Source organism: Siniperca chuatsi, linkage group LG12 (assembly GCF_020085105.1).
Source record: "Siniperca chuatsi isolate FFG_IHB_CAS linkage group LG12, ASM2008510v1, whole genome shotgun sequence".
NCBI classification, from domain to species: Eukaryota; Metazoa; Chordata; class Actinopteri; order Centrarchiformes; family Sinipercidae; genus Siniperca; species Siniperca chuatsi.
The window spans coordinates 2,884,915-2,909,045 of NC_058053.1; the positions used below are offsets into that span (position 1 = coordinate 2,884,915).

Here is a 24,131-nt window from a genome sequence, read left to right on the forward strand (position 1 = left end):
CTCACTTAGGCTAATGATGTTGGAGGTACATTTTGGAAAACAAACAAGAGAACGGCCGCAGGTTTGGGGCAACAAAGAGAAGGGCAAGTAGCCTTTAAATGAGTGGGAGTAAACATAATTATCTTCTATGTCTTTGTGTGATTACAGGTCTAACAACAGCCATGGAAGAGCAGCATGGTAGCTGTGTTATTTTGCATTCTAAAAATCCAGACAGCAGTTACGTAGTTTTACCTTTTATAGCTGCTAATATCACGCTAACAAATAACAGAAATATTATTAGTAGTGATGGAGGGACTGCTGTGGATGCTAAATGTAATGCATTACTGGCTAAATGTCTTTACACCAGACAGTTTATTTCAACATGCTTGTTTAATTTCAACATGTGCTAACAAACTAATTGAGGACAACAGGTTGAACACAAACCCCTGCAGCTGCTGTCCGGTCTCTTCAGAGCTCCTCAACCAGGACCAGAGATTAGGAGCAGGTCATCTAAAAGCCCGCTCAGGTTAATGTTTATACAGAGCAGCTAAGCACACCTCAGCGCTTGGATGCATGTGCTCGTAGACGGATGGACAACTCCTGCTGCCAGTATCCCCGTGAAGTCCCAGAGCAAGGTTCAACCTGCAAGGGGAAGAACATGGGGAAGACAGGCTTTGACTGACTCTTTAAATCTTACAGAAGATTAAACAACTTGTTAGCAATTGTGAAATCTGTGTTGAATAACCAAAAAACATCTAGATCAGTTCGTAGTCTGTTTATTTCTAGAGCAAACAATTTTTTTTACATTGTTGCAAATCTATCACAGGTGGAAGTTAACAAAAAAAACCTTCTGTACAGTTTATCATGAGAGAACAAAATAAAATAAGATCAAATAAAATATATAAATACAGGTATGAATATTACATGAGCGACTGAGACAAAAGAAAGACAGTGTACTGTATAACATGCATAGTGAACAGTTTGCAAGGAACACCATCTTGTCTGTTTCTAGGACCAGTAATGTGATAACAGATGCTAATGACCAGTAGTTTGCCGATTGGTGAACTTTCCCCTTATGCCATGTGCAGATCTGCTTTAACTGGGAGAAGTCCTGTTACAAACAAAACTAGGCTTATTAATGGTTTTAAGAATTCAGGAGAAAGAAAAGTAAGGTGTAGTGCAGACAGGCGTATTACAGAGTGCACAGGGCTGCATGTTGCTCAAATCCTTTTCAGTACCAATACTTAAAAAGCTACTTATAACACGTGTATAGTCTGTACATTCATTTACTTAAATAACCACAACTGGCCCACTCTCAGTGGATTCCCTAAATGCAAACACCACTCAACTAAAACACTGAGTCCCACATTGTCCATCCAAAGACTCAGGCTGTCCCCAGGTGAAATACTTTCCCTTATTATATGATTAAATTGCTAGAAGTTAACAAATGATGGCAGCATTGAAAAGGCATGAGTCTGATCCCTTCCTACAATAGATTAATAACTGTACCATGATGATCCAGATCATATCCAACAATAAAAATCTGATCAGAGGGGGTTAACTCTTCCCAAACGGGGATCCATGGCTGGACTCGTATCTCTTTGGGGCCTCTGGGGTAAACTATGGGAACCCATCAACTTTGACAGTGATCTCATTTCAGGAATCCAACATTTTAAAGCTTCTTGATACCTCAAACATAACACTGAAATTAAAAAACACAACCGTGCCCAGAGGTATGATTTCTCAGCTTAAATATACCAAAGACATAGTTTTGGTCACAGTTGTTGTGCCATTTTGTACCTTTAACATATGAGCATGGCTAACGTGACTACCTCCTTTACTGAAACATTAAAATTGAGGAGGAGTAATCTGATGATAGTTCAAGTGCACTTTAACAGCCAAAAACCCGGGTCCTTCAAGTCAGCACAAAGTTGACATGTGCTGCAGGTTACATGCAAGCTATTTTGCTAATGTGCAAAAAAGTGAGATAGTCAAATGGTTCACTTTTCTTTTTTTTTACTTGATATTATGTAAAATTTTGCGAAGCAGCGGTCAAAAAGTGTATGTACAAAATACCTTTATTTGTGGATTTACGGTTATTGCAGGAGCTGTGGTTACGTGAAGGGGAACTGAAGGAGATCCGAGGAAACAACTAATACTGTATTTGCATCAACACAGGTCAAGAATGCTGTCGGTCCCTTTTCCTGCAGATTCACATTTTGTGAGAGCCAAGAGTTACAGTGCTGTCCGTCTCATTCACTCTCCGCGGTCCCAGTCAACAAACCTTAGTGTGTGTAAAGTGAATAAGGCCTGGTAATGTCTTGTCGACTGTCTTGGATCGCTTCCAACTCCAAGCAGGGAAAACATCTGCAGTATTTACAGAGGACTTCCTCTTCAAACAGAGTCACTCGACTGAGCAGCAGCCTCAGAGATTTACAGGTACGATGCCACACATGTTTGTGAAAGCACTGTTTTCAAACAAACACAACAGGAAAGGTCCGTGTGAAAATACTGCAACTTTTCATAGCCTCAGCTTCTGCTGTCTGCTGATCGTGAATTTCAAGACAAGTTCAGACAACTTTAATTGTGCCGTGATTTCATCTTCGGTACCTTAAAATAAAGATTTGCACAAAATTTGAAGGATTGTCAATTCTGAGCTGACAAGTGATCTTTTGGCAACTTGTTACCTTAAGTGAAAAAGGGGGATTAAATTGATGAAGCCACTCTTAATTACAAATTAGCATTAAAAAAAGACACACAGGCTTCTATGAGCCATGATCAATAAACTTAAAACATTAACTAAAAATGCTCATACAGTACTTTCTTTTTTTCTGTCAAATTGTTCCCTTACACATTTCTTTTTTCCTCCTTATAATATTTGGTTTTTATGCTCCCCAAACTAGAATTCATCCCAAAACCTATGGGCTTATTACCATCACTGGGCCAGCCAAATGACATTTTCTCCACTCTGATGATGAATATTTCACGGCATCATGTATGAAATCCTTATTCTACCAAATCTGAGGGCTCAAGGAGAAACATGCTTCCATTGACAAAAGGCGGTGTGGAGGTTGTGGGAACTGTGGAGGAAGAGAAAGTGCATTTCCTAGATCCAAAAACTCCAAATGTGTTGATTCCCTCCCCACCAGTCTAAAACCAAGCCACAGTTACATTCAAAAGTTTCTAGAGCAAAGGTGGGGAGGAGGAACTAAATGACAAATAGGTTGCTGACAGGATCTCCTCGAAACAGGAGAAAAATGCAGCGAAGCTCGAGTTATGAGGAGGAGGAGGAGGAGGAGGGGAAGCTCAGAGACAAGAAGCGTGTCTATGCCCTGGAAATCCTCGAACGCCGTCCGTCCACAGGGTTTCCAAATGAAACCTCCCTCCATTAACTGTGAGAGGAGACGTCCGAGGAACTGCTGCTATTGCTGTTGGTCGTCTGGGCCCGCTTGATGTACAGGTTCAGTAACTTCATCTGCAAACAAGCAAAGACAAGAGATGCTAATGTTTTCCTCAGCACAGTGTAATTATGTATGTTGAGTAGTAGTATCACATCTGACATGCCTTTAAGGTCTTAAAGGGACAGCTCACCCCAAAATCAGAAATACATATTTCACCTCTTACCTGTAGTGCTATTTATCCATCTACATGGTTTTGCATTTTTTGAATATAATGGGACTACATGGCACTCTGCTTGTGGTGCTCAAAGCGCCTTATTCCAATAGGCTAGAAAACACAGGACCATCTCTTATGAAAGGAAAGTGCTGTGAAAATGATGAAGAACCAACAGGTAATCTCTTCATTTAATGCTCTCAAACACACTGCTGACTATCACATGTGCAGAAGAGCTCAAAGGGAAACACTGAAACTTTAATTCCTACGTCATTCAATCAAAATATATTTTTCATTGATATTGGCAACATTGTTCAGGTATACTTTCTAATGCCTTGATGTGTGCTTAGGATGAATAAGCATTAAATGCAAAAACTGTTACAGGATTTCAAGGCCTAGTGTATGTTCATATTCTCTTGAATATGTACTTTACTAACTCATCTCTCCATTCAGGTTAACCTGACCCTCAGACCTCAACCCTTGCATAACCCAAGGACACATGTTGTAGTGAAAGTAGGGCGAATATGACCATGTGCTTTATAATTGGACAACAGCTTGAAGCCTGCTGAGAAATAACAACATGGGAAGGTGATAAGGCTGTGCGTCTGTTGTAGAGGATCTGGTTACTGTGTGTGTGTGTGTGTGAGAATGCAAAGACTTGGTGCCGTCAGTACCTTGCTGCCTGTGAGCTGTGCCAGGTGGGGTTTGAGGTCCTCGCCAATCACAGAGTAGATAGCCACCAGACAGAACACGCTGGCCTTGCGAACGCTGCTCTCTGTGTTGTCATAGCCCTGCAGAGACAAGGCAGCATCAGGCACCACATGTGCGCACACACACACAAACACACAAACACACAAGGGGTCAGCAGGAACGTGGGAGGAGTCGCAAAGAGTGCCGAGTACACTCAAACATTTCCAGGGACAAATAAGGCAAATAATTCCCAGTGTCCAAATATGAACATTGTCCAAATATGCCTTTTTGGAGCCGACAAGGATGTTTCTGCTCTGTCTGTCTGTTATTTAGTCCATATCAATTACAACAAGCATTTAACACTGTTGTCGAGCAAACAATGTTTATTCAATTTTTTTAAAAGCCTATCATTTTTGCGGCTGTGAGTGTCCAGTCAGGACTAAAGAGAAAAAATATTTCAGGTAACTAAGAGAATTAAATCTAATCTAAGCCATAAACGTGTAAATATAACAATCCAAATCTAGACTTCTTTGAAAACTCTTGCAGCGTCTGAACTAACAGCTTGTAATGTTTTAGCCTCAGATGCCGACCTGAAGGAGTCCAGGAATGATGTCGGGCAGCAGCTGCAGTAAGGAGTCCTTGGCGATGCGTTCAATGACTTTGGTTTGCATCTTAATGGCAGCCAGGTTTATGGGGTAGTCGGCTGTCTGCACAATAGGGCACAGCACCTTGATGCACTGCTCCGGGTGGATGGAGCCGGCCAGGGTGGACGCTGCCTCCTCGGCTGCACGCACCACCTACAAGCACACGCATGCATACACATTGAGATCAATAATATAATGTGGAGAAAAAAAATAATTATATATTATATTTGTGTCATTCTGAGAATCAAACTTTACTTTCCAACTGGTGCCTTATTGGGAATAACAAGTGGGCATCTTCCATAAGAGATCCAAACCACTTAATGGACTTTAATATCAAAAGCATTTCTCTGCTGGAAAATGATACATACACAAGATATGTAATATTTTGTGCACCCACAATTGTAGATAATACATAGTTAAAGATGTACCACTTTCCCTACGAAGAAATCACTTCGATCAAAAGGTCCTTATTTAGGCAACAGGAACACCCTAAAGGTCTATTTTGGCAATTTTGTATTCTGGATGTTGTATTTTTGATGGATTAGTCTAATTTGTTGTCTGACTTTGAACGCTGATTCCTTATCCCAAACTGCATCATTATTGATCTGGAAGTTTCATCAAAGGGTAGTCTCAATGTTTACTTTGTGTATTTTATGTTCAATTTGTTATCAGCATTTGATCTTTGTTTACCCACTCTGTGTACCCGCTGCACACCTGACTGTCCTGGTAGGAGGATTTCTCTCTCTCTGTTCTCTCTCTGAGGGTCAAAGGTCGGGGTTATTGTGTTCAGCTACTGGCATTGTTCTCATACTGATTGTCTTAATGATGAGGGTACCATGGAGCCTTTTAAAACTTTTAAAACCAACAATTATTAACTTTTTAAACTCTAGGCTGTTTTATATGTCTTAGGCATGCCATATCTTGGCATGTGTGTGGTGTTACACATATTCTATAAAACTTTTCAAAATAAAAATTAAAAGGTTTTTACACAATTTGAAAGTTTGTCCAACGTTTTTGTTGAAAATACAAAAGTTTTATTAAAGGTTTATGAATTAATAGAGGAAAATGTCATTTTCTGTCTCCGTACTGAATAATAGAGTAAAACTATGTTTTTCTTTGAATGTACAAAGATTTACATTTGAAGCTGCACAAATACTTTTTTTATATTAACAATGGATCTAATGACTATGTGTAATGTGAGGGGTCACTTGTATTGATGAACTCAGAGAGAATTATCACCAACTATGCAGCTCTCGACAGAGCCATTTAGCCTATTTTAGCTCACTGTTTTGGTTTTCCGACCCGCAAACTCTCCTCTCATCAAAGTTGATAAACCCACTGTACGCTACCTGCTCAGCACCAAATGGCAGACACACAAAGTTAGCAGCTAGCTGGTGAACATGGTAGAGTATTTAGCAGCTAAAGACACAGATATTGCCCTCATGAGTTGGTGGAGACCAAAACAGATCACATATTACACTTAGATTCATCAAGTGGACACAAACGTGACTCCAAATGATTGCAAATGTTGCTCCGTATCTGCCAGATGTATAAATAGGCAACAGTTTGCTAACACATTATCCATAATATGTCAATGTTGCGTTCTCAGCTTGTTCCGGTGTCCCCAAGTGAACCCCCCCATTAATGCAGCTTTAAAATAAAGCAATGTGGTGTATTCTGCTATTTTTATGTGGGCGCTGTATACCTCCTTGTGAGAGTCTTTATGAGCCTCCAGGGTCTTCATGATGGTTAGCTCAGCATAGTTTTTGAAGCGGGCCGGCTGGTTCCTCAGAATTTCTTTCAGCACACGCAGGGCCATGGCTCGGATGATGTGCTGGGGGAAACAGTGGCATGGGCAATCAGTTAAAAGTAGAAATATCCTGCTATTTCATACTTGAATCCTTGCTGAATATCCACACATACCTACACTCACTCAATTTCTTGAGATTATGAGAAGTGTGATTCCCACTGGTGTTTTTTAAGCTCAGTGGGAATCAATATCCTCCGCACACAAACATTCACACAGTTTTATCGTATGATAATTATCAAACCTCTATAGAAGCACACACACTCAGAGTCACATGTAGAGCCATCAGAGAACGTACATCTTTATCTCCCAGTGTCTCCAGCAGGAGGAGGAGAATAGTTTTAAAGTGTTCATCCCACACAGCCAGGCTGTCTTCACGTGTGATCTTCAGCAACTCCACCAGGGCGCCTTTGCGCTCCTCAGAACGCTCGTTGTGATTGGACAGTTCCTTAAGCAGGTCGGCTACCAGGTCTGAGTGGTCCTGACCGACTGCTCGCCAAGAGAGGATGAGAGGAATAAGTTACACATCAAATTACACATCACAAATACAGCTACTGACATCTTGCCATGGCCAAAACAGTCATCCATCAGTCATTTATTCTGTAATCAGTCTTCAATTTATTCAAGACTAGTAGAAAAAACTTCCACTGCTTTGGGATAATTTGACCTGTTTCCAATGAAAATAAATGTACTAGTAAAGTAATCTCTCTTATTCCGTCTGTCATGTCATAATGGATTGTAATTTAAAATCTCAATTTAAATATACATGTTCTCACTTGTTTAGAGAAAGTTACACTTTTAAGACTGAATATAAAGTGACACGATATGCCAAGATGGACAGTGTAGTGCATTCTGTGTGAGAAATACATCTCTGAATGCACAGCAAAGTTAACAGCTGGGTATGCCATGAAGGCCTGAAGTCATAGCACAACAGGACTTAAATGTTACATTTCAGAAATGTATTTGGCAGCCTGGAATTTGACCATTTTAAATGGAAGATGACATTAAAAGGCCTAAGAATTTGACCAAAAAAAATAAAAGTTTGCATATACAGTGGAAGGATGGGTGTGCAACTAAATTATAATATGTGATGTTATTTATTTTTTCAATGGGTGTCCATGACAGGTTGGACAGAATGTACTTGTGCCCTTTATATTATATATATATATTATAGGTAGGTGTTAGTGTGATTAAGCTATTATCATGTATTATGTTCTGGAGCTGCAGGTACAGACATTCAATTGTTGAGAATATAATGCTATTCATTATGCCATAAGCTAGATCTCTAAAGACGTATTAGACATACTAACACATTAAAACATTCAGTTCATCACAGAGAATGCCACAACCATTAGTAAAAGCATCAACCCGGCAGCTAGTTCTGCGGTAAAGGCAGGAAAGGTTGGACTTAGGGAACACACAGGTTAAAAGAATTTAGAAGACCATGAAAAAATGGTGATGGGAATTGAGAGAGCTGAGTGAATAATGCACAAAGGGTGAGTTGAGTGAAGGTGCAGTCAGTATATCAGTCAGACAGTCGTTCAGTCATCAAGTCCCTCAGTCAGTTTCTCAGACAGTCGGCAAGACAGTCAGGCAGGGGAGGCATCTTTACCAGGAGCAAAGACCTTGGGGAGCATCATCTTGTTTTCACCACTTTCCTGCCGTCGGCCTGGAGAGGAGGGGGGTGGAGGAGGGATGGAGGTGGAGGTGGGGGAGGTGAGGGACAGAGGGGAGACAGGAGGGTGCAGAACAAAGGATGCGATGACGACAAAACAACTGACGCACGGACTGGCTTGTGTCTTACAACAGAGGAGCAGCAGACTCACACACCCGTGTTTGTGGTAAACACAACGCAGAGAAAGTTTCACCTCTTCTATTTCTTGTGTCAACGTGTATAAATGCAATGTTGAAACAACTAACCAAGTGAACAGTCAGAGCTGACTACAAATAATTACTGCCACATTTGTGGTTGAGGTAATGTCTTGTTTTAAGTCTCAACATCACTTAACAGAAGCCTTCCTTTATGTTGTCAAAACGACACGACGCATTACACAATGGGGGAATGGTGGACGACAGACAGGTCAGCAGAATGATAGATAGGTCGGAAGAACCATAAGGGAAAAGTCAAGACTGCAGGCTTGTGCCCTTGTAATTCTTTTTCACAGACGCACTAAGTGGACACAACTCCTCCTCGTCCCGTGACTATCTTTTCACGTTTGATCAGAACTATTAAAGGCAGCAAACAACAACAAAGAAATAACAGTTTCATCAAAATTACAAAAATAAACTCTCATATTTTCTTCACTTATGCCACTAGAAGCTCGAAAGTACAAAACATTGTGACCCTTAGGAGTAAGCATATACTGTAAGACACAGAATAAATGAATGTTAGTGAGAACAAAACATTTCAGTTGTCCGTTTCAGTTGTCTAAGACTTTCCAATAGAGAATGTAATGACACATTTTAGTGTTGAAGGTGCTTCAATATCGTGTTTAAGACATTTTGTGTAGTGCAGCTGTACGAGTTCTGAGAATAATGCCTTTAAAAGTGTTTGCTGAAACCACAGTTTGAGAAGTGTATGCAAGACGGTTTCAGCACATTCTGAGCATGTGTGAGATGTATATTGTGTGTAAGTGACAAGGTTTGAACTCATATTGCACGTCCAACAGCGTGCAAGCAGTACATTCAAACCACTTTGTTGCAGAACAAGACAGCTTCTAAAACTCAAAATCTGTGTGCTTATATGTTTGTACAGTACATTGTGATGTTGTATGATTTCTGTCTGCTGCAATAATTACAGTTATGAACTCACAGTCGCGGAACTGCTCCACGTCATCATCAAAGACGGCCTCCTTCAGGGCGCTCTTGTCATATGTGCAGATGGTTTCTCCGTAGCCATAAGGAGCGAACTCACGGCTCCGTGGCCCAGAGAACGAGCGAGGTGACGGCGTGTTGAGTAGTGAGGTCTTGTTGTCTAAGGCGGTGCGACCCCCTTCCACCATGTCTAAGCCCAGGCGGGCGTCAGAGCCAGGAGAGGACGCTACGCCTTCCCTTCCTGCCTGTAAGACAGAGGGGAAGGTGGGAGGAGGGAGAATTGGAGACAGGATTAACGACAATGTTTTTAATTCTAGTTGTCCAACTCCATCTACAGCAATTCCTTTTTTGTCTCAAAACATTTGTGTTCTCAGAAAATTGTTCCTTCAGCATGGTTCAATGCAAAGTCTACAAGACCATAAAAATATGAGCGCAACATATGTGTACTGGAAGTATTGTACTCTCCGCTTGCAATTATGGGCTTAAACTGCAGAGCTTCTAAAAGAAGCGTGTGTTTAGAGTAATCTGAAAATTGTTTTTCCATGGGAGCACCTGGAGCTTTCAAATCATTTGATTTGCCATTACATAACAGGGGCTCAACACTGCGACTGTTGCCTGAGAAGCCCAGTTCAGCCCCCAGTGTGATGTGGATAAGAATTAGCCTGGATCGGAAGAGGCTTGCCCAGTAGCTGCCGACCTCCAAGAACCTCTCCTGCCTCTCACATACCCTGTATCCTGCTGGCCTGACTCCAAACTCCTAATTTTGGCTTAGTAAATGCAGCAATGATTGTGAGGCTTCGGCAGTCTCAGTTAAAGAAATCAAGTGGGTAGCATCCAGAGTTGTAGTTGTAGTATAAAACTCCCTCTTTGTGTTTCCACAGACAGTGTTTCTGTTTGAGCTGTGTTGGAGGGATAGTAACAGAAACAGGGAATCTGTGGATGATATCGACTTGATTTGATTAACTCACACTGCAGAAGCCTCATATTAGCTACTAATAAACTTTGGAATACATTTTTGCACTGAACTGTGGATTTTGAAAGCACATTAGAAAGGGATCTCTTAATGGCGAGTATGAACAGTAGGAATGATTACAGCAAGACTAACCTTAAGTTGAGAGACAATTGCTTGACTTTTGTGCAAATCCAAACGGTTGTGATAGTGGTACAGAAAAATGATGCAACAAAGTGCCTGTGTAAAATTAAGCATTTAATCTTAATTATAAAATTAAAATTACATTTAATTAATTTTAAGCCTTTTATGCAAACACTGCAATGGTGGATACAGGCTTAAAACTCTTAAAGTCATTTTTCAAGCAGGAATTTTTCATGAAAATGCTGCTAGTTGAAAATGTTATGACTTACTGCATCATCCCTCTTGCCCTCCTGTCTGATTGGCTCATTCAGGTCCTCCTGGCTCCGGTAGCTGAAGCTCTGGATGGCCTCGGTGACACCGCGCAGCGAGCTGTAGATCTCTTCCGAGTTCATGTTCTCGGTGTCATACTCCATCATGCTACCAGACACACAACACAGAAAGAAATACACACGAGATTTATATGAAATGCATATCTGAAGAAGATACACAAGCATGAATTTGTTTTGCCGCCATGCAAAGTGCTTTAGCTCTGCTTTTGACATACAACCAGATTAGTTTTTAGAAGGGGAAAGGTCAGCTGTAAGTAAACCATAATTTTATAGTCTATAGTTTATATTTTGAATTGGACACAAACCACAGTATTAACCACACCTGATTAGAGATGATGGAGTAATATGCATTCAGTGAGAAATTGACATACAAGAAAACTGAAAGATACTCTCAACTGGTTTTTGAAACAGGAAATTTGGATAAGGAAAAGGATCAGGGTCTGGCTTCCTTGAGGGAATAATCTCCTTTGTGTCTCAGCCCGCCTCTTTACCTGGGTGAATATGCTCTGCGCAGGACCCTTAGGGAGGGGGCAGCAGGGGTGGAGTGGGGCGGAGGAGGAGGAGGAGGGGCAGGGGGGTGCTTTGACAGTCCGTCGACACCCCAACCCCATAACCGACTGTTGCCACAGCGCAGCCGGGAGGGAAGGATGGACAGACAGGAGTGAGAGAGTGGGGCAAGGTGGATGGAAATCAACAAGTGGAGACCACAAGACGAGACAAGAGAAAGGGGGAGAAGGAGAAAAACAACACGTGTGCAGAAAGAGAAAGAGAAAAGACAAACAGAAACTAGTCTGAGCTTTAAGGTTAATGGAAAGTGTTAATTTAGAGGAAAGCATTGGAAAGTAGCAGAATCCCACAAAGTCAGCTTTACATGAAATTAAAATTCTCCCCATCATGAGTGAGGGGCTATTTTCCACATGTTTTAGCCAGAATGATTGAACATGAATGTACTTCAGGTTCAACTAAGGTAAATACAACCAGAAAATACAATAGCTCCATTATCTACGTTTCTGGGTTGCAGATACAAGGACTGTACAGTGCCGCAGGTGAATGAACCTCTCTGACCAACTCACTCAGTATGATGCTCCTACCAGCATGCCTGTTAGGTTGTGCGTTAGTTCAAATACAAATGCCCAATCGTGACAGCAGCAGCATCCATATGGTTAAACCACAGCCATGAATTAGGACAGGAGGTGTGGTGTAGATGAAAGTTTAATAACAGATCGGTGATTAGCTACCTTGGAGACAGGCCTCCGTGGGAACAGTTTGTTGGAGAGGTGAGGGGGCTGGTTCTGCTGGGGGTGTGGCGTGGCGGCGTCCGGCCAATGGTGTTGCTCGGAGACCCCTGGAAGGCAAGGAAACATAGCTTAACAGTGTACTTGGCTTGGACAGATGAGCAGTTAGCATCTGCCATCAGCGTAGGAATGTGTGTGAATCAGGTATGAATGCGATACGTTGTGTGTGTGTGTTGAGCGTTTTGAGTGGTCGGAAGACTAAAAGGCGCTATACAAGTACAGTCCATTTACCATTACTGTTAGCGATGTTCACACAGACACTAACCTGGCACGTTTATCCTACACAGTTCACATGTACTTTGGCTTTCTTTCTGTGTCTAGCCATGCGGCCGCCGCTCAGCCCGGCCACCATTTTGAGTTAGATTTATTTAGTTTGACGCCATCTTGGACCCAAGCAGCCATTTCGGACACACACAGACACACCCTTTGTTCTGTAGTTTAATGCATTTAGAGTTAGACTTCACATTGTGTGTTTTTGCTTTGTTTATCTTTTAATAAATGCTTGTGTATAATTATGGCAGTTTCTTTAATGTTGCACAAGAGTGAGTCATTTGCCAACCTCTTCGATGCTGAACTCCAAATACTTTAACCTACTAGCTATCAATGGTAATTCTGGTTATTGTTATTAATTTAATTATTAACCTGAGTTGCAAATTGATATTTTAGTGTATTATATGAGACTCAATCAATTGATTGGCTATGATTTTTCTTCTTAAAAAAGAGTGGTCCCCCCAAGTTATATTTATGATTACCTTTGATAATTTTGATGCCAAATTTAATTCATTTCACCTACTCAGCTTGTTGCTCTTTTAACCATTGTAAACGCCAACAGTGATAATGGTATTGAACATGAGTCATTATTAATGGTCAGTTTTTTCTTTGGCTTTTTGCTCTGCTGTTGCATGAAACCATTTAAACAATGCCTTGCTCTTCTCCTGGCTAACTGGATCAGAGTTTACCTTTGCTCTGTGACATGCAGCCCTATTCCTATTAGACAATGGCATCTACGAATACAAGTGCTTTAAAATAACAAAAGTGACTTTTATTGAATTAATTAAATGTCAATGTTGTCTTTGTTACAAATATGAAAATGCTTTATGTGTCTGAACATTCATTTATCTTAAAAACACACGATAACTTGGCTTTTGTCATTCATTGTGGTATAACCTTTTCTTTTGTTGTACTGAATGCCGGATTTAAAACACACTTAACTTAAACTATCTGGCCACCTGTGTCAAGTGATGACCTTGATCTCTAAAGTTTAATCTCAAGTTTCATACATAATAAAGAATTTTTCAAAAATGTTATATTAAAAACACTTTTTATACAGTATGTTGTACTGAATGACTGAATTTTGTTATACATGGTATCTGAGAGCAAAAAGGTGAAATGATCAAATACTTTGGAGTGATCAGTTAACATTGCTGCTGTATCGGGGGTCATCAGGTGTTTCTCAGGGTCCTCACAGACTGTCACATGACTATCAGCATGTGATGTGGTCTAAAATGACGTTACACTGAATGATATTTGATAAGATCCATGTTTTGGGACAAAAGTATATCACATATTGCAATTTGTTTTTAACAATATTATAAAAATGCTTTTATATGTTGTTGAAAACACAATTATGCCAAATGCATTAATTTACCTTTTTATTATATTTTTGTACATTTTTTAAATAGTTTTCTTTTGAGACTTTTGCTTGGGACAGAATGACATTTTCACACTTTAGAGCCCCAAAATCCCATAATTTATAAAGGTTCACTGTTAATACATTACTGTATCAACATAAGAGCAAAAATAGATACATTTTGTATACTTTTTTAAAAATATATTTATATTTAAAAAAAATAAAAATAAATACTCCGGGACAGAAAATGTACACGTCTCGTCTTTGACCCACTTAAGTCCTGAATCCAGACACTTATAACTGGTAACTACTATCCAGGCTAAAAGGTAACGAGCCCAGGGAGAGGTGAGCTGCTATAGAAGAGTCTAAAACCTACAGGATTGTGGGGTGTCTGCATATTCCGCTGGTTTTTGTTTGGAATAGATTTTCTCTTTTGGATGAGGTTAGGGATGTAGAATACTTCATCACCTTGATTCATAGAAAAGCTATTTGGAACAAAATGAATGTCATGAGAGAGTCCATGCCCATTAAATGGACCTATGAAGTAACCACTCCCGTGTAGTGATAGGATTATGGGAAGGGGGGAAAATGCAGAGAATAGAGTTATGGTTGAGTTTGGAATATTGATGCATTAGAGGGGTTACCTGTATGAGGCATGGAGTGTCTCGGTTGCAGGAAGCAGCAGTGTATGGGAGGTGCAATATGGAATATGAGAGGTTGGCAGCTAACACCTTACTACCAGGTAGATTAGGATGAAGTCCTTAAAGATTGTGGGGTGTCTGACCTCTGATACAGGCAATCTAAAAGGAGTTATTACTCTCTCGCTAGTACTCATAATCTAGCTCATAGGACACAGTCCTCAAAGCATTAGCTATAGGAGGCAACAAGAATAGGTTAAAGAAGACGGTAGGAAGACGGTACTCGAGAACAGTGAAAGAGCGTCAAACGAATAGGCAGTCAAGTTCTGTAACAGGCAAAAGAGGTGCAAGCTGCTTGCCGAGCCTAGGTCCAGCAGAAGAGACTTTACAATATGAATGATATCAAATACCACAGTGTTTCATTTGACTTACCACACTGCTGCTGGTATTGCTGGAGTTCTTCAGGTGGTTGTGCAGCAGTTTGGTGGCTCCGTCTTGGAAAGTTTTGGGCAGAGCTCCCAGCAGCATGGTGAACTCTGGGGTGTTGAGCTCGAACAAAGCGATCAGCACCACCTGGGCCGCCTGGAGGCAGTGTAGTACGACAGGTTAGGACGGAGGACACAACAGCTTAGAAAAAGTTCAGATGGTTTCCTTGGTTCCAGAAATACCTTGACCATGTGTTTCTAACAGCTATTTCACAGCGAGTCACAGAAGCTGTACTGACATTTTTTTAAATATAAAAAAGCACAGATAATACAGGTCATGACAGTACAGCTTGTGACTGAATTGTGAATTGCTGTAATATTTGACAATTTTCCGCATGGTCAGTCAGCATCTGTAAAACTGCAGAGGACCAATCCGATGCAAAGGTTAACGTTAATAAAAGGTCAAAACAATTCTAAAACCATGGAAAACAACTTTTCAGCTCCACAGTGCACTTCTTGGTAGACTAACGTAGACATTAGCCTGTAGAAAAAAACTGTTAAAAGGTGAGTGTTCAAAGTTGCATTCAGTGGAAAACTAATTAAGTATACAACTAATCAAGGACATAGGACACAGGCTACATCAATGTTGCAACATGCAAGTGGATACAGATCAAACTTGAAGGGGGCAAAAGAAAGTACTTGTTTGCTACTGTTGCTGTGGAATCGAAGTTGGTGTTTGGTTCAGCAGACATTATACTGTATTAAGACAGAAACTAAAACCAAAATTGGTCTGAAATGTTTTACTATAGGAGACATTTGAAGGACAACAATCATTATATTTGTGGGTTAGGGTGAGTAACTTGCTTACCCTTGTTATTTAAAAAAATATATATTTACAGGCTGATGGCATTGTCACTACATGCCAGAAAAAAAATAAAGAAAAAAGAAAAATTGGGTGTTGTCACTCCTGTTGTTTTCCTTTTTATTTTTTCATTTTGGCATGAATATATTTTGAGATTGCCAACAGGGTTCCCATCATGCTTCAGGTAATGTAAATGTGAAGCATAATGTTGCAATGCAAGTCAATGAATTAGCTTTGGGCTTTAGCGTATCATTGTTTACATTTCGGTGACTCTGCACCGTGAAAAGTCGTGCTTCGTTAGCTACCAGCAGCTCCTGATTGCTGTAAGCATGAATGTACAGACAATAATCACCCTGATCTCTTTTGATACTAAAGAAAAATCTACATTTGATGATTATGAGGCCAAATCTCAGGTTATAAGAAATATCTGTTATAAAAGTGGATTTATGGATGTTTATTCTTAATAGACTTTCCAGTGATACCATAGATACTAATATCATTAGAATGAGCTAGTTCAGCAGTACAGTATGCGCATGATGTCTGAGTGTTCTGGTTTGACAGTGGCCACTTTCTTAGGTACACCTGTACAATCTATTGCAATACAACAGCTCTGCCATAAATTCTACCTTTATGAAGTTTCTAATGTTCAGTTTTTGTTGACATTGTTAAAAATGTGTAAATTCAATGATGTTTATTATTGAGGTCGTAGTTAAAGGTGCAGTTGTACTGGACTACATTACACTGAGAGGCATTTCAAATGTTGGCCCATCCCATTAATATTCATGAGGAGGCTGAATATTAGAAACACCTCCGAATATAATGCAGTCCAGTACAATACTACCACTAACTATCACCTCGATGCTAAAACATATAATTGAAATAACACATCAATGACAGTGTCGCATCATAAAAGTAGACTTTATAGCAGAACAGTTGGATTGCATTTGATTATACACATGTACCTAACAAAGTGGCCACTGAGTGTATATATTTCATGGAGATTAAAAAATGACTTTATGTGGTTCTCTTCATTTGTGCCAAGGCTGAATGCTCAGCAGTTGTTTTACACTGTAGTAAAGAACACAGTTTTTGTTGTTTGTTTGAGAGGATACACTTCTAATTTTTGATGACATCTAGCTTATTACATGTACACTACACTTATTGTATGTTGCTTTTATCCAAAGCAACATACAATAAGTGTAGTGTACATGTAAGTTACTTTACTATTATAAGCCTGAGATAAACTACTTTTAATACATATTTTGAAAGTCTCATCAGTCTCTCTTCTTGTACAAAAATGAAATGTTAACAACATGCAGGTATGCAGGTGGATGAGAGGTTGTTAAGGTGAGTCAGACAAACAAAATGTGTTAGGCACACAGTAGTAACAAAACAGCATTCCTATCAATGTTGAGCAATAAAATTGGCTTAAAAGTCCATTCATAAAAAGCAACAAGCATTTCCTGTAATTTGTAAAAAATACCAAGGTTAAACCTAAGTCTTTTCTGGTTGCACAACAAGCTTTAATCTATTTGGTGAGTGATCAATTTGCAAGGCACAGAATGATTTTTAGGTTGTTACAGCAAAACAGCTAGAGCGTAAATGGTAGAGGTGAGTGAGAGATGCCACACTCGAGTTTTCACTGTCTTGAAGGTGTTGGTTAGGCACCAGGCAGGCGGGGCATTGCGTGCTTAAAGTGTCGTGTTGTGATTGGCTGTTGGATCGGGCTCTACCTGCTTACACCTTTCTTCCTGGTTGCCCTCAGTGGACAGTAAGGCTGCAGTACTGGACCTGCCAGCTAGCTCCTCGCTCACCCAGATATGAAGGGTCTGGGGCAGAGTGGCAAGGCAGAATGGGCATTACAGCATGACACAGGTCCTCCGCCATCACATATGGATGCAATACTCAACCAATCTTTCATAACAACCTGGCACAAACCAATACTGTGTGTGTGTGCATCAATCTTCCCACATAATGGATATTTGTACTTATGAAAACAAACTAAAGTGAGGATTGCTTTCAGCAGCAGACAACTATTCTATACTCACAGATGTATTTTCAGCTTGCCTGGAGATCAGGCCCTGATTTGAACCTACGTGAGGATTTCATTTGGAAGAACAGCAGTGGAAGAACAAACAGAAGGGGACACCGACGGAGAACATGACGCGCGTCAGACAAGGTGAAGATAATGGGCCGTTGACCCAAGGCCGTCCACACAGAGAGTGCCTATTACCAAAGTTTACCAAACCCTACAGGCCGAAGAGTTCAAATGAAAAGAAGTGTGGAAGTATACAAGAGGCAACTGGCTGTCGAGTGTAAGTTCTGATTGATTGTCAAGCAAACATTTGATCTTTGAGGGATGATGGATCTGTTCTGCAAATAAATATTCTAAAATCAATTAAGAATTGAATCCAATTGCACACTACTTTATGTAACTTCATACTAAACAAGTCTCCAAGCTATTAGCTTTGCAATAAGCTTGCTGCTCACCCATTTGTAATGTTATTATAATAGTTTAGTAGGGCATAACTTCCTTTGCAGATTATATGTCCATATGTTTTCCATGTTGAGGCAAAAAAAATAAAAATCATAAAAGAAAAGATGGCTTTGATGCGAGATCTAATGTGCACTCTTTTCATTAAGCTGGAAGCATAAGAATTTAGTTGTGGGCCCTAAATTTCCTTGGTTTAGAACTGTGACATTACGCCATAAGGATTAAAGCAACCATTATTTCCTGTATCAGACCTTGTTTGACCTAAAACTAAAATAACATATTTATATTCTCTAATCACTCCAATGATAAAGATTAAAAAGGCAAAGTTAAAAACATGTACTGAATATATGCATCCTACTGAAAATAAGAACGATTCTGAATAAAAAAAATGCGAGTGAAGAAGGACGCAAACATTATTCTGGAGGAAATTTCCTGTTTAAAGGTTTGTCTACGCAAAGAGATTTCCATTGTCAGTGCTGGATAACAGGACAATCCGATGGTGGCCTACCTTCCTGACATCAGAACTTTTGGGTTCAGTGGTCCAGGTGATGATGCGAGATACGGCCAGGCGAGTCTCGCTGGAGTTGACAAAGTCTGTCGGGTCCATCTGCCGAGCCAGGGACTCAATGTACTTCAAAATGGCCACCTTAACCTAAAGAGACAACAAACATCCGGTCACATGTTTTACTAGCTGCATCAATCACGCTAACCAATCAAAATCATCTTGGCTTCAAACAGAATCAGTCTTTCTCGTTTTACTTTACCTTGAGATTAGGTGTCTGAGTCTGATCGACGATAAACCTCATCAGAATGTTGAACTGTTGGTCAAATGGGAAGGACTCCCTGACAGACAAAGAAATTAGAAGTTAACTTGGTCCTTCATATTAGACTGTGTATCCTATGCTGGAACATTAGTGAACAAGCTTCAGTTTATGAGATTGTATTAGCCAGCTCAAAGACAGATACTTATTTTATATTTGATCCCGTGGGGAAAGGTTGACCACTGATTGAGTGACTCAGGAAGTACTGTGTCTTTCAAACAGATCTCACTCAGGGTTTCTGCTGACCACAACACAAACTGTCAGTTTTAACTTGAAAAGAAATATTACTTGATTGTGAGGGTTGGTTTACTTTCACAGTTTACCACAAACTGAGTGACAAAGAAGCGCAAAGACAGAAATCTCTCCCTCCAAATGTAGAAGTGGTCAGCCAATTACTAAGGTTTACATTCTACACTAACTAAATAGATTCATGGAAAACCAATTTCCAATAGTGTGAAATGTCTCCTTATCCACTGGAAATGCACAGCAGCCACTAATCTTTGCTATCCCCTCCCGGTGACCTGGACAGCCATGCCTGGCTTGCGTTTCAGACCTTGTGATATCCAGGGCCTTCTGGACTTTGGCCTGGACTGAGCCAAGCAGGTCTGCTCCCATCTTTTTCAGCAGCTGAGTGAGCAGGACAAAAAGCCAGTCCTGCAGGTCCTCCCTGTGTACTGTGATGAAGTCCACAAGAGTCTCCAGGAACATGCTGAACACCTGAGAACATGTGCACAGTTCAAACATTTATTACACCCTGCTTGATTTGACTTCAATAAGATTAAACTGCTCGTGTTCAGTCAGATTTGGGTTAATGCCTGTAGTAATATGGATAAAAAACCACACTTACTCTCTGTTGTTAAATCCACAGCAAGGCAGACCAAGCAACAAGAGACACTTCATTAGTTTCAAGTAAGTCACAGTTCCATCATTTATTGCTGGATACCATGCTTTTACACTTAAGTCAATTAGTTGTAGTGCTGCAGTTAGTACAGTTCATCTTCTTTACCTTGCTATGTGGATCTGCAAACATCCTTGTGAAGATCTCACAAAGTCTCTTCAACTCCACTCGGCTGGAAACAAAACACACACAGGCCATTAAATAAAGCAGAGCAGGGATTGTCAAATAGCTTCATACGCTTCTCATGTTTGCCCCTACAGTTCCATCACAGCGACTACGCAATGCACACAAACTACGAAATGCTCTGACAATCCAGTCACTTTGCCTCTATCCCTTAAATATTTTTTTATTATTCTTTACCACAGCTGGATAACAGAAGTATTTACAAGACAACAACAGAAGCACAAAGACATTAAGACATAAATAAACAAACAGAACAAAAAATAAATAAAAAAAGGTGTTCAGCAAGCATATTTTCTTTGTTATTTGGAGTTGGAAAACTTGAATGGGTGAGGATGTGTAGAAAGGAACCAGCTCTGGATGAACTGCAGGGAAGGAGACCAGGCGTTATGGAATGGCATCAGATTGTCCTCTAGGGTTGATGTGAGCTTTTCTCGGTTTGCGTGGTCTGTTAAAAGATTGCGCCAATGGTTTATTGATAATTTTCTTTTGTCTTTCCAGTTGAGTAATATGGTTTTCTTGGCCACAGGTAATGCATTTAAGATGAAAGCTTGGAGAAGTTGTGGGATTGTAGGTTGAAAGAGATCGCCTAAAAGAGAGATGGAGGGGGAGAGGGGGGTGCTGAGGTTGAGCCTCTCGGTTGAGGTTGGTATCCCTTCAGCATTGTTCAAGGACAATGGGTCTGTCCCAACACCCATGCTTGAGGTCTTTAGCACTTAAGTGCACGTTCATGTGCCTCCAGGTAGTAGGCAAGTGTGTCCCACGTCGGAAAAATACTAATACACAGTGTACTTGATGTGCACTTTTCCTAATACCACTTCAAAGAGGTATTCAGAGGTAAGCGTATACCACAGTTCATCACAGTCTTCTGTGCTACAGCCCTCCAGTTACTGGCAGCAATGCACCTATGAGCTGATCTTAGGACCGACAATAATCAGCAGACATAAAGAATTTTATGGCATGTTGGATTCAGCGTGAATATTATTATTCATGCCCAAACGCTACAAAGTTATAACCGAACCTCCACTGATGGTTATCATAATAATCTGTTCTTACTGAGGGACTGATAAGAATGATCACATATCTGACACTGTCAATAGGCCTGTCGCGATAATTACGTTATCGACTTATTGGACGGTATATGGACATGACCGCGACCATTTTTGCTGACCTCGATATTATCCATTGTGTTTACATGCGCGTTTGTTTACATAAGAATGTCACCAACATTTTAGCCAACACGATGCCAGAATAAACAGCAGGGTTTTCCCTATATTATAAGACATGGGGCGCAGCGCTTGAGCATTATTTCACCGCGGCTAAGCCAAATGAACAGAAAAGTCTATGCTGAGACACGTTTTGCTGTCATTTCTGGTCGCACTGCTTCTGTCCTCCTGTTGTCTGCTCTCTGTGTGGAGTTACAGCGTGGGCAGGGCTCTTAGCGACTTTATTTCTAAAAAGCGACAAATTTAGCAACCTATTCCGACCATCAGGGAAAAGGCGAACAAAAATATTCATACATTATATCGCTCAGCGTAATCGCAGTCCTCGGCTCTTCTGCCAGCAGCGCCGAGTCTCGTCTCTCCCTCTCCTCTTGCGCCGTGTGCAGACAGTCAGTAGGTGTGGCGTGTGAGGCGGCAGGTTTGAGCTTCTCTCTCGCACTCTCCCGGACCTACAGTGTTCCTATAGCTTGTAAATATGTGAATAATTCATTTGATCTTCTCCCTCCCTTTGTAGATTTTTTAAAAACTTTTTTATTTCAAATATACAATGTCCCTGTAGTGAGTTTGTGATTATTTGGCTAAAGATTTCTCCATCTCTCCCTTGCTGCAACCGACACAAATTAATGCAATGGAGTGGGATGCAAATGCCCTTAAAATCTTGTTTATCGCAATTATTGCTGGGACAATATATCGTCCAATAAAAGTAACAGGCCAGTCCTAACTGTCAACATAAATAAACTGAGAAATATGTTCCGACATTTTATCAGTCATTACCATTCAAAATAATATCATGTTATGTCTCTTTTACTTATATGCAGTGGACCTGCCTGCTTCTAGATAACTCAGTTTCATGTCTTTATCAGTTGCATTCCTCCTCTCAGATCCTGAATGTATGTTTTATACTGCCATCTAATTGTAACTGTAACACTGTAAGTTTGATCCTACGTATTTGCTCCAACAAATCAACTGAGCTGGATTGAGCCATGTACTGTATTTGTATTTGCGTGAAACACAGGATATCTCTATTAATCAAGTGTGCCTCAGTGAGCTCTGATAAACTTCCACATGCTTGTGGTCTTAATGGGCACTGCGGCAGTTACCGAAAATACGTCACACAAGTAGGCACCTGACTCGCAAATACCGCAAGCGTGGGTATTAGAACGGACCTATTACAGGGCTTTTTCAGTAGGGAGTAAACTATCCGGGATCCCAAAATTGTCCCAGTGCACTGTATTTTTATGCCATGCTCATGTCATGTGGGATGGAAGGACGAGATGCTAAAGATTCCCTTGGATGAAGACTCTTTCCTATCGCCACCAATTTTGTATTTTGGCAATACTGAGCAGGCAAAAATCCCGATTATGTTGCCATCTAGAGACTGCTGCATGCTCTCTCTTAATGTATGTCCGATCGTTCAGAGCTATTACACAATAACATCTCCTTTTACTGTTTAGCAGATGACACACAGCTATAGCCTTTGGCCACACTTGAGCAAGCTGGACATAGAGTACCACACAAGCTCACATTTCCACTCTGGCCCTTTTTGACACCTTAGGCAAGAGACCTGAGCCCAGTCCCACCTCAGTATTCTCTGGCTCTTGAGGAGATTCTGCAGGCCCAGCAGGCCCTCCTTCCTCTCTGACCAGTTGGAGCTGGCGCAGTGGTTCAGGATCTCCGCCACATCCTCCGTCTGGCGCAGGTAATGGGGGATGCCTCCGTTCCTTGAGCCATATGAGCGCTCTGAACAAGCACTGGACGCATCACTGTTGGCATCGTCATCAGAGTACATCCCCGGGGATTCGTACCTCCGCCTCAACGGCTTCCTCTGTGAAAGAAAGAAGAAAATGTAAAACAAGCATTATCGTACCTAAATGTTAACCAAGCTCTGCAGGAAAAGTGCAAAGGCAAATAAACTCAGCCATGAGGTAAGAATCTTTGATACAAGGTTGCCAGTTGCATCAGATAGCCATGCAGTTTTCTGCACTGTTTTGTGAAATGTACATTTCATGTTTTGTTCTGTGTTACTTTTAAAGTTTAAGGGTAACTTTGATACATACACAGTTGTGGTATGCAATTCCTCAGTTAAAAACAAACATTTCAGTTTTCAATGAACATCAAAAGCCAGTCAAGCAGTGCCACAAGTACGCAAAGATCTTGATTACAAATGCAATACAGTGGGGGACACTTACAGCAGAGCATATTTAATCTCATGGACTTTTGAAAAAAATAAACACATGAATAATGTACCAAAACAATGAGGTTTAATACATTAATATCACAATGTAAAAAACCCCAACTTTGCTGGGGTGGGCAATAGATGCACACAACTGGGATGCGACTGACATTCAAGGTAAAATTAAATAGAAAAAAAATAATAATAAAAAGGGGTTGGGGTGGAGGGGCGTCATGAGCCAATATAATGAGGCAAGCTGCATCATTGTTTTTTGAACTTGATTAGTGCATGATGGCGATATATGAACAGTATGTAAAATGACCAACTACCTTATTCCTGGAGTCTCCTAATAGCTGTAATGGTAACAAACAACCAAGAGGGAAAGAGGAGAGAGGGAAGGTTTAAAGGGGGAACAAAGAACAAGTACAGTCCTTCTGGGTATGCAAAAGAGGACAAAATTAGACATTTCACATTTTAACTGATATGTGTGAATGGTTGAGATACTCTCAATAAAAGGTCAGAAT

The 24,131-nt window shown here is 40.6% G+C and overlaps 1 protein-coding gene across 48 annotated transcripts in view; it reads right to left on the reverse strand.

Moving 5' to 3' along the window:
* Positions 1–739: 739 nt before the first annotated feature.
* Positions 740–24,131, reverse strand: part of clasp1a (cytoplasmic linker associated protein 1a) — a 90,871-nt gene continuing 67,479 nt past the window's right edge. For 12 of the 48 annotated variants that reach the window (XM_044216628.1, XM_044216621.1, XM_044216618.1 and 9 more), the window contains 19 exons: positions 23,937–23,960; positions 23,015–23,259; positions 20,140–20,203; positions 19,981–19,983; positions 19,687–19,850; positions 19,077–19,155; positions 18,821–18,964; positions 17,552–17,647; positions 14,964–15,113; positions 12,207–12,313; positions 11,460–11,585; positions 10,909–11,056; positions 9,545–9,791; positions 8,345–8,401; positions 7,031–7,221; positions 6,631–6,759; positions 4,872–5,078; positions 4,266–4,382; positions 740–3,454 (listed from right to left, as the gene is read on the reverse strand). In XM_044216628.1, the coding sequence (XP_044072563.1) occupies positions 3,368–3,454; positions 4,266–4,382; positions 4,872–5,078; positions 6,631–6,759; positions 7,031–7,221; positions 8,345–8,401; positions 9,545–9,791; positions 10,909–11,056; positions 11,460–11,585; positions 12,207–12,313; positions 14,964–15,113; positions 17,552–17,647; positions 18,821–18,964; positions 19,077–19,155; positions 19,687–19,850; positions 19,981–19,983; positions 20,140–20,203; positions 23,015–23,259; positions 23,937–23,960 (2,385 nt within the window). In that variant the 3' untranslated portion in view covers positions 740–3,367. The remainder of the gene's footprint in view (positions 3,455–4,265; positions 4,383–4,871; positions 5,079–6,630; positions 6,760–7,030; positions 7,222–8,344; positions 8,402–9,544; positions 9,792–10,908; positions 11,057–11,459; positions 11,586–12,206; positions 12,314–14,963; positions 15,114–17,551; positions 17,648–18,820; positions 18,965–19,076; positions 19,156–19,686; positions 19,851–19,980; positions 19,984–20,139; positions 20,204–23,014; positions 23,260–23,936; positions 23,961–24,131) is intronic. The other 36 variants (XM_044216664.1, XM_044216647.1, XM_044216634.1 and 33 more) reach the window with 15 other exon arrangements.